Source organism: Symsagittifera roscoffensis, chromosome 3, assembly GCF_963678635.1.
Source record: "Symsagittifera roscoffensis chromosome 3, txSymRosc1.1, whole genome shotgun sequence".
Classification (NCBI taxonomy): Eukaryota; Metazoa; Xenacoelomorpha; order Acoela; family Convolutidae; genus Symsagittifera; species Symsagittifera roscoffensis.
In genome coordinates, this window is record NC_087064.1 from 45,195,509 (window position 1) to 45,214,133 (window position 18,625).

Here is an 18,625-nt window from a genome sequence, read left to right on the forward strand (position 1 = left end):
GTGGCAAAATCATGGCCTTGTTCTACCGGAGTGGATTCACTCGCCAGCCTTCTGCCTCTCCCTTCCAGTCCATTTACTTCCTGGTTGTCGTTCATGGTATGGTCCGTATTGACCTTCACTTCTAACAGTTCTTTTCGCTCTTCTGAGGTCTTCTGACTTCTCGTTTCAACCATTCTGCCTGAAACCGTCCCTTTTTTATCAGACCGGGATCGCTTGATCCAATCCACAAAAGGATCGGTCATCGTCTTTCTCTGCTCCTCAGGTATGAATTTCCTAGAGCTATTACCTCGTTTTGGTATCCTTGACTTGTCTAGACTCATTCTCTATTTGTCACTTTCTAATGCCTATTCTTGACTCAATTGCTAGAGACCTTATAGTTCTATTAACAATAATAATGACACAACACAATAAATTTCACCAGATTCTATTAAATAGTGACCACGAATCCCTGTATGTTATCAGAGTACAGTTTGTATAAAATTTATTCACTCTAACCGAATATCGGTGGTAAGATTTGAAAAATAGCACAATTTGATGTTATCAGTCAATTTAAAAGATAGTGTACTCACTACCCAATCAAGCACAGTTTATGTTGATTTAAAATAAAAAAAAAACAATATATATATATTTAATGTCAAACTATGAATACCTCTATGAAAAAAACGTATGTGTAATGTACTCTTAGTCGGTCGCAGTACAATAGTCGAACCTGTCTTTTAAAGAAAAAGCTTCCCTGCTCGGTGCTGCACCAAACAGACAAAACTTTGAAGGCAGTAATTTTCTCAAGTGGGCGTCTATTGCACCCACCGAGTACTGTGTTACCTATCTGCCTTCGGACTGCCCGAGCTAGACCTACTAAAATCCTCAGGGCAGTCACTTTTCCCAAAAACGTATTATGTTTCAATCCACACCAATGAATCACGCTCTTTTTAATTTAGACTTAGTGTCGCGAATATCCGAGTTCGGACCTGTTTTGTATTAGTCTGGTTCTTATTGAAAGGCAAGTTACCAGTGCAGTCACTGATACCTAGCCTGTGTGCTAATAACCTAATACCTCTCACTTTTTAGTCTTTCTTTCGTCTACCTAAGTCCTTAATAAAATAATACCCCTCCGGATTGGCACAAATAGGACCCTTCCGGATTGATAGAATCTAGACCCCTCCGGATTTGGACCCCTCTGAGTTGGTTAATACAAGACCCCTCCGGATTTGGACCCCTCCGAATTAGCAACTATAAGACCCCTCCGGATTCGGACCCCTCCTAACTTGAAAAATCTTTGACCCCTTCGGATTGGGAGCACTCCGGTTTGTAAAAGTGGCTTTTCGGAGATTTCCTTTTTTTTTTAACCTATACCCCTCCGGATACGTTCTCCGATGCAATTATGCTCTTTCAATTAACTGGGAAGGGTATGTACTACCTTCCTAGACCCTTCCGGATTGAAGTTAAGCTTCTTATTTGACAATTCACACCAACGGTGAAGGGTCTTATCGCTGGCCTAACTTCGGCTCGATTAAGCTTTTGCTGTGCCTTTAGCCCTCCCTTTTGGTCTAGAACGGCCTAAAGTTACTTTATTCAACCGCTATTACCTTTTGGTAGGGGTCTAAGGGTTTTTCAGAAAAATCTATGAAACGTGAAGGGTGTACACCTCCGGATTTGTGTAATTTGCTAAGAACAATCTCAAAAAATTTTCTCGCTCGCTTTTTCGAGTAATTCTCTTTCCTACTAGTAAGTTAAGCTAATTTCTGATCTAATGGTACCAAGATTAACCGGATCTGTCCAGTTGTCGAAAAGTTATTAGCCAAAACGTCTTTCTTGCAAACTCAAAAAATTTCTCACTTATAGGTTCCACCTAACTTTTTCCGCAATTCTGGTCCTTTCGTCCTAAAAATTATTGATCCGAGCTCAGAAGGCCTATACTCTTCTAGTTCAATGCAAAAGACCCGATCTAAAACGCTTTAGCAGAAAAAGTTTGCGAAAAACTATGCTACCTGGACCCCTCCGGATTGATGAATCCACCAAATCAAACACGCTTTGTTCGATTTCTCTGGAACGCGGAAGGCTTTCGGGTAGCGGGTTTTAAAACTCGTAGATTCACTAGTGGACGTTGTCCAAACAACTATTTTTACTGTCGTAACTCAAAAATTTCAAAAAATTTTCTAAATTTATAGTGTTCCGTTTTCTCAAAAATCACGAAATTTCAGTTTTCGGTACCAAAATAGTTCCAACCAGCTTCGAACTTAACTTAACCGGTTCTATCTATTATGGTAGTGCAGTTACGATGTAACACACTAACTTAGCGCTTTTTTCCGTTTCAAAAAATATTGATATCTCAAAAATCGCGACTTGTGGGGGGATCATAATATCGCAATTTTGACCCTAAAAACCGGTCTGTTTTCGCTGTTTTTCACTGAAACACGATATAAGACTATTAATATAGGCTATATAAATACTAATATTAGTAATACTATACCCCTCCGGGTTTCCTTAATATCCGAATTAAGGTGCTTAACTCGGATATTCGCAGTTCGGTGAAGGGTCACTACAGTGCAGCACTGTCGAGCCCCCCACAGATTACTATCTTAATTTTTGTACCAAAAGGGATACAAAACTTGTTAACGATACCCAACAGTCGATTGTTGTCGTCGTTGAGCCTCTTCTTGTTGCTCCTTGTACTGCTTGCCGGATCGGTCTTCACCCAAGACCCTTCCGAATTGAGCGCAAATCAGCTGACCCTTCCGGATTGAGCGCAATTTATCATTAACGTGCTTAAATGCTCAAATAACCCTACAGTACAAGCCTCACAAACGGCTACAAAACTGATCGTAACGATCCTGACTGATATAAATGCCTGTAACAACAATATATCTATCAACAACAAACGGGGGGGTTGGATCACATCTTGTCTGGGGGGATGATTTCTACTGATTTTCTACTTTTTTACTGTTTTTGGTTTTTTCGGCAATTTTTTATGTTTTTTTGTTTTTCTTGGCTACTATACTACTTTTTGTTTGGTTTTACTTATATCTTTAAGTGATTTTGGTCACGGATCACTCAGGAAATGACGGGACCGCGAATCACCCCACCCTTCCTGGTTCGTGAATTTTCGGTCTTAACTAGGTTAAAAAACTATTCACGGTAATCCGGAAGGCTTCCGCGTTCCGAACTACCCTTCCGCCCCGGCGGTTTAGGCCTATTAAGGGCGTTAATGTGAGCATCCGCTCGGCGCGGAGTGCTTGTTAACGGTTCTGCCGGTCATGATGTTAAAAAAGAATAACACCCAGGAGCGCCATAAAAACATTTATGTAACATTCGCCCGGAAGATACATATCGACGGATAACAAAACTAAGTCTTAAGACGACTGGCTAACGTCCAAACAGAGCTTTGCATGCTTTTCACCGTCTCTACCAAGCCAGTACTTTTCGGTGGTCTTTCTAACATCGGGTCGACAAAAACGTTACTGCTCTCCGGCTTCGACCAGAACGCTCAAATTAACTTAATTACATGCAACTAGTGAGCTCATGGCTGGGTCTCAGTATCCCCAGACCACGAGGTCACTCCTAAAAACAGGGCTACTACTTATTATATTACTATTGTTTTTGTTCAGTAGATAAAAATCATCATCTCCATCGAAGATGGATCAACCCTCTCCCCCCCAACTCCTAGCACCTCATCCTTGTCAAAACTAATCCAAATATCAATTAAATTCAAGTCAGGACATGACAGGATGCTAAAAGTTTACGTGGCAGGATAAAAGTTTCAGTTCCTTTACCCTTCCGGATTGACGAATCCGCTAAATCAAGCTCGTTAATCTTGATTTCCTCCTATTCCGGAAGGCTGTCTCTTACCCTTCACCGTTGTTCGCAACGGCCTTGCAACTATTGTAGCAGCACAATAGTTGCAACTCGGAGTGTTCTTCTGTTACTCTGTAACTCGTTGTTGTTTTCCGATCTCAATTTCGTTGTTGTTGCTAGCGCAGCTAATGTTGTTCTCTTTTTCTTTCTCGTTTTAGTCAAAATGGCCGTTTCTGACGTTTCTCAGAAATATGACGTCATAATTCGACTTTGTGAAATTTAAAAATACTAGAATATTCCAGCCCTCACCGTTTGGCCAATCGTTCCAATAACGTTCTTAGTTCTTAATAATCATCAATCCGGAAGGCCTACTGCTAAAAATTTGAAGTCTGCATAAATTGCATTTTGGCCATTCTGGTCGAATGCCACATAAAAGGACCACACAGTCGTTTTACAACCTATCTTTTTTTCCGTCAATATGTACTTCCGGACGAATGTTACATGTTCCTGCCCTCACAAATCAGAGATCATCTTCTGCTCTTATTCCTACTATTTGAGAGCTACAACACCTCTACAGGACCGATCAGAAGCCACCAGACGGTTCGACGCTCGCCGCATGTGCTGTTGGTATGCATATCTTTCGGGGTTTAACGAGAGCAGACCACCTAGCCACCAGTAGGATTAGTGCGGGGTCGGTTTGTAACCTGCTACGAGAGCCGCTGAAGCGGATGAGCGAAATAAATGATAAGTTCTAAGACTTAGTAGATGATGGATACCGCTAGCTTTCAACGCTAGCTTTTGAGATTCAGGGAGCGGCCAGACACCACACGGATTTTTTTTGAACTAGCTTTGTAAGAATATATTTTCACGTTTCGAGTTGCGTGTTTTTACTGTAGAAACGTAACCCGTATCCAGTTTAATTTTAAACACATCAACACTAATCATCTAATTTTTATCTCCCATTATCTTTTCCATATCTAGAAAATTCCAAGGGTTTTGACTGCAATATGTGATGAACGGACTCCTGACTGTAACCTCGGTTACTATGATACTTTTAACCTTCTGGCCAAGCATTTTATTTACTGCATACCGTAAAAATAATTTCATCCCGTTTACAGAGTTTCGAGTCGATCTTAGACAAGCTCATCTCTTACAATACAAGACTGCTTCCAGAATATTGCTAGACTGCTACGTGAAGCTCTTTATGTTTTTCCCAGTTTAATCGAATTCCTTTCAGAAAGTATAATGTAATATTACAGCATGTTTTCGCAGCTTGTTTCACGAATCATAATGTAAGCGAATGTTTTGTAATTCAATTTATTATGTTTTGTCTAACAATGTGTTCCGAAAATGGAGGAACTGTGTATTCAGGTGTGTTATAGTTTTTCCACGAAAAATCAGGTACCACAAATAATCATCGGAATGGTTCGAGTGATATATCATATTAAAGACCTTTCAGTAGTGATTCATAAAGTTTTCCCAATGTCGAGAAAAAATTAGGAGATTATTAAAATTTGTCTAATTCTGAGCAAGTTACGCTCGTTTCAGGGAAATTTACTGTTTTTAGAGGTTTGGCATAAAAAACTTTGATTTTACCATAGAGAAAAGTAATAGTAATTTTCGACCGTTCATTTAGCGCTTTTTTGGCAAAATAGTTCTCTAAAAAACTTTAAAAAATATTTTGCAAAAAGTTTAATTTATTAATTTGTTGAAGACAAATGTCGATCATGCCTAATTCACTAATTATCTACGTGATCGTGTAGTTCTCGAATAACACCACTGACTTAAAACGACAGTTGCTGTTTTTTTAATCATTTTGGTCGGAACATTCTGTGCTACTCGCACTACAATTGGCTATCCTTGTATATGTTTTAGTTTGGTGCTTGGTAATCTGTACCCCGCATATGCCTCATTCAAAGCGGTCAAATCAAAGAACGCCAGGGAATATGTGAGTAAACGAATGTAGTTTTTGAGATACAATTTGATTTTTATCACTACAAAGTCTGCAGAAAAATTTGATCAGGCATTGCGTCATCTGGTAAATTAAAACAGTTCTGTACAGTTATAGTTTAAGCTGATAATTTATTTTTTGTTCAGCTGAATAAAAATTTTCCATATTCAGGCAAGATGGATGATGTACTGGATTGTGTTCGCCATTTTTGCAGTTCTAGAAAATTTCACAGACATATTTTTGTCTTGGTACGTTTGGTTTCCGAAAACTATTAGTTTTTTTTAAACGATTATTTTTTTCCGCCCAACGCTTTCTTTTAGGTTTCCGTTCTACTACGAGTTGAAGATTTTATTTGTAGTTTGGCTTCTTTTGCCAACCTTCAAAGGATCCAGTTTCATCTACCGAAAGTTGCTCCATCCGTATCTCGTGAAAAATGAACAGGTAACACTGTTGTAAATTTATTTGCTGTCACTTAAGAAACATAATTTTAGCTGTTTTAGGAAATTGATCAATACATTGAGCGATCGAAAGAGTTGGGCTCGCAAGCACTCGTAACTCTGGGGAAACAAGGCATTGATGTTGCTCAGCGCACGATTGCACAAAAAGGCGTAAGTGCTTTCTTAAATTCCATTCAATAAAAACTGCCGGCAGTTGCAAGATGTTTACAATATTTTCAGCCTGTGTGGCGAAGTGTATCAGCGCAATATTTGGATCAAATCATGTCAAACAGAGATATCGACTACAACGCAGAGGATCAGACAGACTCTAGTGAGGTTATCTCACAGAGAGTCGCAAGTAGGGTGCCGTCGAAGCAGCGTGCTATACCCTCCTCCACTGCTAGAGATCAGCAGCCTCAAATTAGACACAGAACTAACTCCCAGGGTATGTAGCATTGTTCAACGAACTGATGTTTATTCGTTAACGGCTCAAAAAAGCTTAAAGATAACGTTGATAACAATTTGTACTTTGTACATGCGAAGTTAATTTTCAGACATCTTAATTTAGTATGCATTTTCCTTTAAAACATTCTCAAAATTTGCTTCAGGTGCTAGGTAAATAAGGCGACATGACATTTAGACGCCCATTTAGAACATTTAAAATGAATGGTTTCAAGCGGTGTATGGTTCGCAGGAATAAAAATGGAGAATGGCGTGTAGTGTCGTCTTAAAGTCCCATCAAAAATGATTGTCACTTTAAAAGCTGCCCGCTTATTTGCCGGACACCATTTGATTCACTGCATTAATAGACTGCTTGAGTGTGGTTATTCTACTCCATTTTTGTAAAATAGCCAAAGCAACAAGCTACTTTGAAGCGAAATTTCTGTTACAATTATATTAGTGTAGCGTCACTTTTTATTTAACTACTAGTTTTGTTACAAAAAATTCTTAATGTTTTAAAACTGGTGTATAATCGATCCTTTCAGCTGGCAATACTCTAAAGGATTCAACCAGTCCAGAGTTTTCTCGCGGCTTGGAACCGCTCGATGAAAACTATATTTGCTCTTCTGAATTTGACAAATATCAAGCATCGAGAGAAATTACTCAAGAAGTTGGTTATGTAGACTTTCCTCCATCAAACGATATTTCAGTCGAATCACAACCTGGAGTTACAGATACATACCTAAACACACTGACAGATTCGGTTTATAATACTTGGGCTTATTACTTCCCAGCGAAAACTACCAAAACTGAATGAACAGGAGAGCAAACAAGCAGCTGCCGCGACTAGAAAACTGTTAATTAGCGAGTGACTGTTATTAGTGAAACTGTAGCTTAGGTAAATAATTGATGATGGAACTGGCCTCTGAACATATAGTCAATTTACATCAACTTGTTTACTGTGTTCACAGCCAAATGTTTTTCATGACTCCAAACTGTTACCTCCGCGAGATACTCTAGCAAAGCACATAGAAGTCGTTGCGTTTTTGAATTTAGTGTTAAGAAGTTGAATTATTGCACATTGACGAGTGTTCGAGGGTGTTTTTGGAACTGTTTTGATGTAATTGGAATTATACAATCATATCTAAACATAGAAATGTGAGCTCGTAAATTTAGATGCGTATTGTTCTTTTGAGAGGGCGTGAAATAGAAAAAAAACATTGTGCACGAAATTTGACAACATAATGCGAGATCATGGTGTAAATTCTCATTTCAGCTTCAAACCCACTGCCTACTATCCCAGATGAGGATAAGATATCCTCTTCTGTCCCCACGTACTCTAAGTCGAGGTTTGTCCCCCCACCTAGCTCCTCCCAACCTCCCTCTCGACTCACTTTTTCAACTATGAGTCAACTAGAACATGATGATAACATTAACTCGTCTGGCGCATCTTCGTACACTTTTCTCTCTTCCAATGAAAAACCTGACACCAGTAGTCCTACCAAGCGTCACCAATCATTCTCGAGCTCATATTCGAGAAGGTCAAGAGGTGACCCCGGAGGGACCTCTAAATTCGACCAAGCCTCTGGGTCGATGACCGATCAGGTAGATCAAATGTCGCCAGGCGGCTCAAGGCAAGCAGGGACTTTCTTTGCCCGGAATTTTGAACGAATGCGCGGAAAATTTGAAAGTATCTTTCCAAAAATCACTAGGTTTTTGTCTAATGTCATGATACGTTTCGAACGTCAAAATAACGTGCTCGCGAGAATAATATGCTAACTTAAATTAACTGCTTGATGCTTAACTCACTTTGTTAACTCAAACCAACTGATTTTGTGTTACTTTAGAGAGCTAGTCAGGTAAAATTTCTGTTATATAACAAATACTGAAGAGGTTTAAGTTATTCTTGAAGTTCTGGTTATGGAGCACGACAGCTTTTTTCAGTCGGGACTTAGGAAAATAAAAATGGCTAGTTTCGGTTGCCATTTGTTGAAAGGAGATATACAAGCTACGCTATAGTCCTCACTTTTTTTTAGCCCACTCATGTTCCCTAATTTGGGTATTTACCCCTCACGAAGCAGAGTTACTGCCTTGCAATTATGTACAGCTGATTTTAATACAATGGTGAGAGCAACTGCGTATAATCGATAACTAGATTTTTTTTGATCCGGCCACTTAAAGTTGGGAGCAAATTTGTCACCGGGTGTGCTTCAGTTTTTTTCTCGTTTTACTTTCCACGCAAAATCAGGTTTTTTAATATGTCGAAATATTCTGTGCTACTTGCATAGCATTCGTTTATTCTTGTTCTTTTCAGAAATTTTGTTTACGAACAAGAGTTAAGAAATGCAATTAATGCAACTGAGATTACCGTTGTGCACAGTGCTACTCTAGATGGTATAGCCCTATGTAAAGCACTTGAATGTAGTAACAGCTTTTTTCGCAGTCTGAAAATTTGGGCGACTATCTTAGCTAATAAGGTTTCGGGGTGATATGTTACAATAGGTGGTAATTTTGAGAACTTAAATTTGAGAACTATAATGCAAAATATAGTCATTTCTTTTTCAATGAATTATAAATGCTGCTAATATAGTTTTTGTGAATACATTACTCTGCCAGATACAATAATATTCAAAAACTCAAATTTTACATTTATTCGCCAAAAAATTGGGTTTTGAAATAAAGATATACACTGTGCGAACTATAACAAAAAGCGATCCAGCTATTTAACTTGAACATGCCACCTTATCCACTATATCACCGGTTGCGGTTTGAGTTTTTTCGGCTCAATTGCCGCAAGCTGTTTAATGTTCTCTAGGCGCGCTATTATTAATGTTGCCTTAATAGGATAATGTTATATCAGTTAAATCATGAGAATTAAGGCAAAAATTTGGGCTTTGTTTTTTGCTCAAATGTTAGTATAATTGATCTTTTGATCTGAGGAAGTTCCTCAGTTTTTGGTTCCTTGTTTTGAGTTCTTTTTTTTCAAGGCAACGTTCTAGTTAAAATACGGAGGCAAAATTGTTTGTTTTTGCTAGTTAAAATACGGGGCCAAAAGTGCAATTTAAAAAGCGTTATTCTTAAATGGTTTGATTTAAGACAAAACTTGTTTAGAATTTCAGCAGAATTAATTTGGTGCAATTTATCTTGCGAAATTCGGGTCAAAAGTGTAACCCAAAAAACCAACATTTTCGTCTTTTTTTAGTCAGTCAAAAATTACACCAAACATTTTAGTTTAATTGCCGACAAGATTATATCAAAGTGAGCCTCTTTTATCGCTCAAAAAGTTATCATTTCCAATAATTGCCGAAACAAGTCCAAAATTTGTTTTCAAAAGGAAAGTTGGTCTTTTATATAGTAAAATTGACATTTTTTGGCTATCAAAAATACAGTTAAAGAAACAAAACAGACGATTATATTCTGTTTAAATTGTTTTGAGTTTTATGAGATTCTCTCTTGGATTTATTTTTGGTCAATGCCGAAAATGCTCGATTTTTGGGGTTAAATGTCGGACCCTAATTTCGCAAAATAAATTGCGCCACATCAAATTTTCTGAAATTCGAAGCAAGTTTTGTCTTCATTGTTTTTGTCTTAAATCAACCAAATTTGAGAAAATCGCGTTTTTTATTTCATGTTTAATTCGTTTTGTCCAGACATTTTAAATCAGCTTTGTAGCATGTGTGGAAGTATGAGTATGTCTGGAAGTGTGACGGTCCATTACGTATGCGTATAATTTTTCAAGTAAATCCTTTCGTGTCTGCGCGACAATTAGTGCTCGGTTCAAACCAATTTAGGTTGGGTGGATGGCTGATCTTTACTTCTATGATCAGCAATGAGGAGTTTTTTCCGAAATTTTGACTCACTATGAATAATTATCAAAAATTATAGGCTACACTAAGCTTATAAATAATAAGTATTCTGTTTGTGGCAACTGATTTGTCTTTAAATTGGCAGTTCCTGTGTTCGATCTCACAAAGCTGAGTTTCACTACTCTATTTTTTCCTAGCTTATGTTTGTAAATTTTTGGATTTTGCTTAGATTTTAGCTAAAGCTCTGTTTATAGTATATTATTTGTGTTTTTCTTTGTTTTTCACGTACCGTTACAAACGTCATTGTCTTATCTATTCGTGAGCCAGATTTAATGAGTAAAGTTGTTGTTGTTTTCAAATTTTAGACGTTTTTCGCCAATTTTTTTGAGATGATAAGCTTCTTATTTTTGTTGAGCTAAAAAAAGAGGCTCACTTTGATTTTTTAACCAATTGTTTTGGGGTAATTTTGGTAGACTATAAAAAGCCGAAAGTGCTCGTTTTTTTAGTTAAATTTTGCACCAAATTAATTCTGCTTAAAGTTTCGGCAAGTTTTGTCTTCATTGTTTTTTTCATCTTAAGTAAAACAGGTAAAACAAAGATTTTAACGGTACGTGAAATATTAAGAAAAAACACAAATAACACACCTTGACCCTTCCAGACAAACTTATACTTCCACACATGCTACAGTGCTGATTTAAAATATCCTGACACAACGAAAAAAAAAGACTTGAAATTTAAAACGCGCTTTTCTAAAGTTGGGTTAACTTTAGAAAAGAGCGTTTTGAATTTCAAGTTTTTTTTTCGTTGTGTCAGGATATTTTAAATCAGCACTGTAGCATGTGTGGAAGTATAAGTTTGTCTGGAAGGGTCAAGGTGTGTTATTTGTATTTTTTCTTAATATTTCACGTACCGTTAAAAATTTTGTTTTACCTGTTTGAATTAGCGAGTAAATGTATTTTAAACCAGGAAAAACGTAAATGCTTTTTCAAGTAGTGAGTACTCTTAATAGGTCGTGCTGTTTTTCTTTTAGGAAAAAGTCTTAAAATTTGTTCACGCTCAATTATGATTTTTCTTGGTTTGACTTGTGGTTCAGTGCATTTCCATTGTTAAAAGGATGGCAAACTCCAATATCGAACAGTAGAAGTGTAAAGGTCACGAAAAACGTGATCGACTTCAATTTCGAAAATGGAAATGAATTATCAGGTTTTCCAGCAAAATAAAAGTTTCACCTGTTGATACAGTTTTCTCAAATTGGGTTTATTTTAACAAAAAAGTATCCATCATAAATTGTTCTACAAATTTAAAGAGCTTTAAGGCCATCTATTTTTTTTCTTCGAAATTCAAAAGTTGAATATTTTTGAAAAACCAGTTGTTTTTTTTTCAGTTTTCTTGCGTTCATCACTCTTTTCCAACTGTTTTTACAATTCGAGTTAAATAAATGTCGGATTGGTTGTCGACTTGTTCTGCAATTTTTTTTATGGAGCATAAAGGTTGGTATGAGTCGATGAACATAGTGGAGATTCCTATATAGATCTCGATAATTGTTTTTTAGGAAGTTTTGCTCAGACTCAATTTTTTTTCTCGCGGCTTGTCTTTAATTTTTAAAAATTTCAGTTCCTTCGTTAAAAGAAAGGCAATTTACACTATCGAACAGCAACAGTGTGAAATTCACCAAAAACATGATCAACTTCTAGTTTCGAAAGTAGATTTCAATTTTCAGACTGTGTTAGAAATTTAGAGACTTTTAAGGGTATCTGTAGTATAAAATGTTATATCAGTTAATTCGTGAGCATTTTACGTAAAAATTTGTGCACTTTTTGCTGATAGTTTGAAAGTTTTTCGTTTGAAGTTCCTTCAGTTTTTGGCTTCTTGTTTTGATTTTTCTTTTTTTCCAACGCAAGGCTCTAGTTAAAATACATGGGGAATATCTCGTTTTTGATATATTTTTAGTGCTGAATTTTGTCTGTTACTTTTTACACGACATCCGATTAAATAAAGTGCATTCATTGCGGCTTGGTATACAGTGTTGATATGAATTATCCTGACAAAACGAACAAAACTTGAATTTAAAACGCGTTTTTCTCAAGTTGGGTTGACCGTAAACTAAAAAAGATGAAGACAAAACTTGCTGAAAATATCCGCGGAAATAATCTGGTGCAATTTGTTTAGCGAATTTCGGGCCTCGCCTTGGTGGCGTCCTTGGTATATTTCAAAGAATTGGAAAATTAATTGCAACTGTAGAATTGGTAGAAATTGAGTTAGTTTTCAAGCGACTGTCGCGCAGATACGAAGACGTGGGGCATAATAAAAATAATTTCTGATGACTTTTTTCATCTCATTTTTTTGCCCTATAAGAGCTACTTTTTGCTGTTTTCTCGATTCTTTACGAAGTAAAGCTTCGCATCTGCAGTAAAATTTCTGGTCTTTTTCACAATTTAGTGCTGTTCTAATTTGTAGGGGCTTGAGTAATTAACTCGCGCTAAATTCTGCGCCGTTAGAAAGTAAACCACCGAATTTTTTGAGTCAATGAACGTAGTGAAGACTAATACAGCTCGTGATGTTTTTTTTGTTTATGATTCCGGATTTTTTTCAAATAATTTCCTTCATTTCCCATTCTTTTTTTCTTTGCTTGCGTTCATTGACTCTTTTTCAACTGTCTGAAGGCTATGTTTTCATATTTAATTCTGAAAACGTTATAGTTTTCCGAAGTGCTTAACTGGACTTTTACCGCTTTATTGTTTCTGCCGAATTGCTGTCGTGTTAACTTCCATTGAGTTCTAAAATTTTTTATTTCATACTCTTTGATTCAACCGGCAAGTTTCCGAAGTTTTTTTGCGAGCATTGGTCACTGTTTTTTAAATTTTTTTGTCCATTTTGTGAAAGAGGGATGGTTAAACTAATTTCTCCATTTTGCAGAAGAGGGATATTGAAGAAGAACCAAATTTGTTTCAGTTTTTTTTGTTGCACGAGATCAAGCAATTTTCCTGTTTGAATAGCTTGCTTCTTTATAACTGCTAAACGCTTGGTCGAAAAAAGTAAAACATAATAGCTAGCTAATTATAAAACCTGTCTTAATATCGAAATTGCGTTGGAGTTTGCAGTTCAATTTTTAAGAGTCGATGAATGTATTAATGACTCTTTATACAGATCGCTATATTTTTTCAGGAAAATTCTTAAAAGTTGATCACGCTCAAAAGTTGGTTTTGACGGTTTAATTAATGTAAGTTCAATTACTTTGTTAAAAGGATTGAAAACTCTTTTTCGAAGAGCAAAGCGATAAAGTCACGAAATAAGTGATTGACATCTAATTTCGAAAGTAGATTTTAAATTTCAGATTTTTAGAATTCACAGAAAAATAGAAACTTTACCTATTGATCCAGTGTTCCTAAACTGAGTTAGTATTATCAAAAAAGTGTCGTTTATTAGTTTTTTGATTTTCAAAGAGCTTGTAGGCAATATATTTTCAACTTCGAATTAGGAAATTGAAATTGAACAGCACTTTTTTTGTTTCCTTGCGTTCATTGACTGTTTTCCAGATGTCTGTTGTCTATGTTTTTTAATAATCTTTTTTTGGAAAACAGTAGCAAAACAGAATCAACTGTTTTAAAAGAAATTTTTGTAAACCAGACAATTGCGGCTTGCTTGAGTTTATGTTTTCTCAGCATATTTTTTGCCAACGGAATTTGCAGCAACAGTTTTCTAGAGAGCTCGCTACCGCTTCGCAACTGCTGCTATTTTTGAGAAGCACTGACTCGTCCAATTTCTCAGACGTTGATAGTGGACAAGTATAACCCTAAGGCAGTTTATAGTTTCTGTATTTGTATCGACCATTTCAAAAATGTGGAGGAATTTTGCACTTGGGTGTTTTAGTTTTTTTTTGTTTTCCACACAAAATCAGGTACCACAAATAATCATCGGAATAAATTGAGTGACAGATCTTATTAAAGACTTCAGTCGTGATTCGAACGACATTTAAAATTTTTCAAACAATTGTTCCAATATTTAGAAATACAGGATTAAATTTTTTGGTATTGACTGAATTCGAGCGAAAAGAAGAGAGCAAGCAACCTTACAATAGCTTATTTATGCTTAATTTAGGCCGTGAAAATTTATTTTGGCTCAATTAAAGTTGGCTTTTTGAGTTTTTTAGCACTTTTTGGAAGCTCAAAATTTTTAAATGGTCATTTTCTACAAAAGCTGTTGCCCAATTCGCCTATTTTACTATGACTGTCGAATATTCCTAGTTTTTCGTTCAGACACCGCGCAGAAAAAACGACACTTATTTGAATTTTTTTTGTATTTTTAAGACTGGTCGGTGGGGACGGCTATCCTTGTTTTTTTTGAAATTTTCGAATCGAAATCCTTAATCGTCCAAAGCTGCAGTTCTGAATTTGATTTATGAACTTGGAGAATGGATCAGTGCAGTTAATTTCCTTTAAAATTGCAAAAGTAAAGTAAGATACAAACAGTTCTCTAATATGAGTGACGAAATCCGTCATTTTTAGGTTCATCAGTGTCCAAAAAAAGTGTGCAAGTTTAGTCCCCCTTGCCCTATGGTACCTATTGACGAATTGCCACCCCTAGAAGGAACTTATTCAACGTTTAAATCTATGTGAATTTTGCACCTAGTAACAAATCTAAACCCCCCCCCCCCCCCTCTCTGCTAAAGGTGGGAAAATATTTGAAGATACGATTTTTGGTGCCAACCGACTGGGATGTTTTTTGTACTGATTCAAAACAGGTTTATGAATTGAAACTACTAGTTGATATCTGAGCTGATAGTTTTCTCCACATTTTGAAAAATTCGGTTAAAATTTGACCGGTCATTCTTTTGTGTATGTCGCTTGTTACCAGAAGTTAAGCTTCAGTTAGCAATGGCTTCGGATTGCCTTAAATAATAGAAATTAGTTCTTGGCTGATGTTAAAATGTTGAATACGGAATGCTGAAAAGTCATGAAATGTTTCTTTTTTTTGCACATTGTTTTGATAATACATGCCTGATAACCCTCATGAAAGCAAACACTTGCTTGAATCGCTTTAACATGATTGCATCTTTTGTCAGCGACAACAACCATCATATTATCTTCTACAAGTCGTCGCTTACTCGCTTCCTGTTTCCGGTCCCAGGACACATAACTCAACCTCAGTCAGCAGCAACAGGGGGCAACTATCTTCATCCCCACAGCACAGATGAAAACATCCGGAATCACAGTTACGTCACCCAAACCCAATCCCTACAGCCCGACGATTTTATACATATTGAGAGAAGTCCAAATAACAAAAACAATAACAACAACACTAAAATGTCAAATAAATTAGCTTCAACTGACGTGGGATTCAATAACGAAAATGAAGTGTTTGAACCACAGCAATTTAGTAATAACTACGTCTCGAGGCAACAAATGAACGGGGAGTATTTTGATAATGCCTACTTGACACATGACGACAGCATTGCGGTAGACCAAGTCCAGAAACCTATATCCTCTTCGGCCACAAGAAGTAATGCTACCAGAAGTCGCCCAGGCGCTGAGGTTAGTTTGTCAATCAATCAATACGTAGTGGGAAACTACATTTCATTAAGACATCGAATATGAGGTTTGAATTAAGTTGCAGGTAATTTTTAGGAAACGCGGTGTTTTTGATAAATTTCGCAGAAATGTTCGTTGTCAAAAAGGCGTAACTAGTTCAAAAAAATGACGTCGAAAAGCGAGTTTGTAAATTTTTTCCATGTTGATGTCTTTTCTTTTTCAGTCATATATTAAAAAGAGAACCCAGCCAATAGTTGCCAGAACCATCTCCAACGCACGTCCAGGCAGGAATCTGTGAAAATTTATTTGGAAGGGCATACATTAATCCACCTCAGCTGAACCTGAATGAATAACAAACAAAAACTGCTCACTCAACTACAATTCAATATAGACTGCTTTAGACTTCCTTTCTGGTGCTTTTCAGCTTCAAGACCTTAAAAGCCATATCAAAGGGAGTCTCTCTAAAGTATGGTCCCCGCATAATATTGTGAAAGAATAATAAATTACGCCAACATTTGATGCAAAAAAATGGCGTGGCGCGCTCTAAGCGCTTTAATCATATTTCTGTACAGGGGCGGATCTAGGATTTTCTCGAGGGGGGGGGGGGACACTTTTTGGAAAATTTTAACAAAAAAATCTCGTTTTTTGGCGCGCGCTCCCCCTCAGATTTAGTATATATTGGCGCCAAAGGCGAGCGCCTTTAGAAAAATTTTAGGGTCGGTCGGCCAAAAATGGATTTCTTAGAAAGTACCAAAGGGGGACCCTTTGGGACGGCAGGGGGTCGAATCCCTGAGCGAAGGGTGTCCGCCCCCCCCCCCCCTAAATCCGACCCTGTTTCAGTATATTGGAACCTGATCTAAACTACATTTTATGATTGGATAATTTAGATATTTTACCAATGTAAAGTATTTAATATTAACCAATCATGATCCATCTAACTAACAACCCACTTATTTGTAAGTGCTGAAGTTACTTGTAATTTCAGCACCAGAGAGATTTGAATTTAACTTAGAAATTAGTTGGACTCTCCCGAGCACTTCAGCAGCCGCAATAAACCAGTATACCCTAGATCTATTGAGCCTAGCAGAGACTAGTTAAACAACCTGAGACTAGATAGTATAAGAGTAAAGATTAGGATCGGTATTAGACTAAGAAGTTGCACGAATCTATCCGGCCGAAAATAAGATAGCGTGACGAGCAGACGGTGTACCCTATCCGAAATTACTCTATGAGTTAACCAACTCGGTCCTAACTCATCTGGTGCGACCATAAGTCTCGAACAAGACCTTAATAGCTTAGAATTAACCAAAATAGATTAGAAATTAGACAAAAACATTTACAAAATGTTATACGACAATAATTTAATCGAAATGTCTCTACGACTCAATAGATCAGAGCCAATATTCCGAACCATAACAGAACTACCCGGAATTGGAAGAAGACCTCGAACCAGAGACGACATACGACAAAGTAGAAACTTGCCATATAGCTATATGATAGTTAGGCAAAAACCAGAACAAACTTTTATATTTAGAATACTACTGGCAATGAATTTAAATTTTCATTTGCAAACATAAAACCTTGAAGTTAATCTTCAAAATCATTTCAGGCGCTAAACAAAATTATTAATATACAATAACGATTGATAAAAAGATCTAAGATCGTTTTCCTAAAACTCTGCAGTAATATACAAAACATGTTTGAAAAATATTTATTGAAAAATAAAAAATAAAAATTAGTAGCATGACAATAAATGGTTAGTAATCATAAATCATCCTGTTGTTCCAGCTCCATCACCTAAAACATAACAGCAATCATAAACCCACTAATATCATCAAAACACTAAATCTTTCCTTTACACACATTTAAAATTTTATTAAAACTTAAATTCACTTAATTTTAAAACCAGATCATCAAGGCTTATCCTTGGATCTTAAATCATTTTCTACTTAATTAAATTTCAAATTTGATCATCAAGGCTTATCCTTGGATCAAACAGAACAACTTTGTTCTCCCCCACCCACTTAATTAGTGTCTAACGACCTCAAACGTCGATTCACTACCCAACCCTTTCTAAAGACCTAAGACTAATAGAAATTTTTAAACAAAACTAATCATTCAAATTAGGATAAACAGTGAAGAACTTCGGTTATTCATCCTTCACTTGACCCCCCCTCTTAACAGACCCAGGATAAATCTTAGACTTAGTAAGTTTAAAATAGTATCTAACGAACTACTCGCGTTCTAATTATACCTGAACCTTGTGGATCGATTTACTATTCTCCAACCCTTGAACACAATCACTACCCCTAAGTAAGATTAAGTAAGTTAACACCTTAACTTATACTAGCCACGAGAAAGTAAAAAATCATTCTTCGGAATCGATATACTTTTCTCTCCAACCCTGAACAAATAGACCCAGGTTAAGCTAACCAAAAAATCGTAAGAACTAACAGTTTAAGAAAATAGAAACCATTTAACAACCTTTTGCATCCGTCATCCTAAACCTTATGTCATTTAAAAACCTAGGAAATAAACAAACAATCGTTTTACACAATTGTGAAATAGATAACAAAAAATACGACCTTGTAATCACACCTCATACACAAACAGTTGGATACATTCGAACAAAACGACAAACACTAAAAAGAAAAATAATAACGAAACAAA

The 18,625-nt window shown here is 36.5% G+C and overlaps 1 protein-coding gene across 5 annotated transcripts; it reads left to right on the forward strand.

Moving 5' to 3' along the window:
• Positions 1-5,006: 5,006 nt before the first annotated feature.
• LOC134842994 (receptor expression-enhancing protein 1-like) lies at positions 5,007-16,484 on the forward strand. 5 transcript variants are annotated; one of them, XR_010162574.1, is made up of 8 exons: positions 5,007-5,084; positions 5,668-5,740; positions 5,915-5,991; positions 6,064-6,184; positions 6,244-6,351; positions 6,421-6,625; positions 7,167-7,519; positions 15,555-15,664. XR_010162574.1 is itself a non-coding variant. In XM_063859573.1 (8 exons), the coding sequence occupies exons 1-8, from the start codon at positions 5,053-5,055 to the stop codon at positions 16,251-16,253; spliced, it is 1,095 nt and encodes a 364-aa protein (XP_063715643.1). In that variant the 5' UTR covers positions 5,007-5,052; the 3' UTR covers positions 16,254-16,484. The 5 variants fall into 5 exon arrangements, 3 of the variants coding, with proteins under 3 accessions (XP_063715643.1, XP_063715645.1, XP_063715644.1); XR_010162575.1 differs by lacking the exon at positions 15,555-15,664 and adding an exon at positions 7,898-7,971; XM_063859573.1 differs by lacking the exon at positions 7,167-7,519 and adding an exon at positions 16,179-16,484 and having other exon boundaries at positions 15,555-15,958.
• Positions 16,485-18,625: the final 2,141 nt, after the last annotated feature.

Excerpts from the sequence above, each read along its gene's own strand:
- LOC134842994 (XM_063859573.1), top strand. The coding sequence starts at position 5,053 with ATGTTTTCGCAGCTTGTTTCACGAATCATAAT. Across the intron at positions 5,741-5,914 it reads CAAAGAACGCCAGGGAATAT|GCAAGATGGATGATGTACTG; the intron begins GTGAGTAAACGA and ends TTCCATATTCAG. Across the intron at positions 5,992-6,063 it reads ACAGACATATTTTTGTCTTG|GTTTCCGTTCTACTACGAGT; the intron begins GTACGTTTGGTT and ends GCTTTCTTTTAG.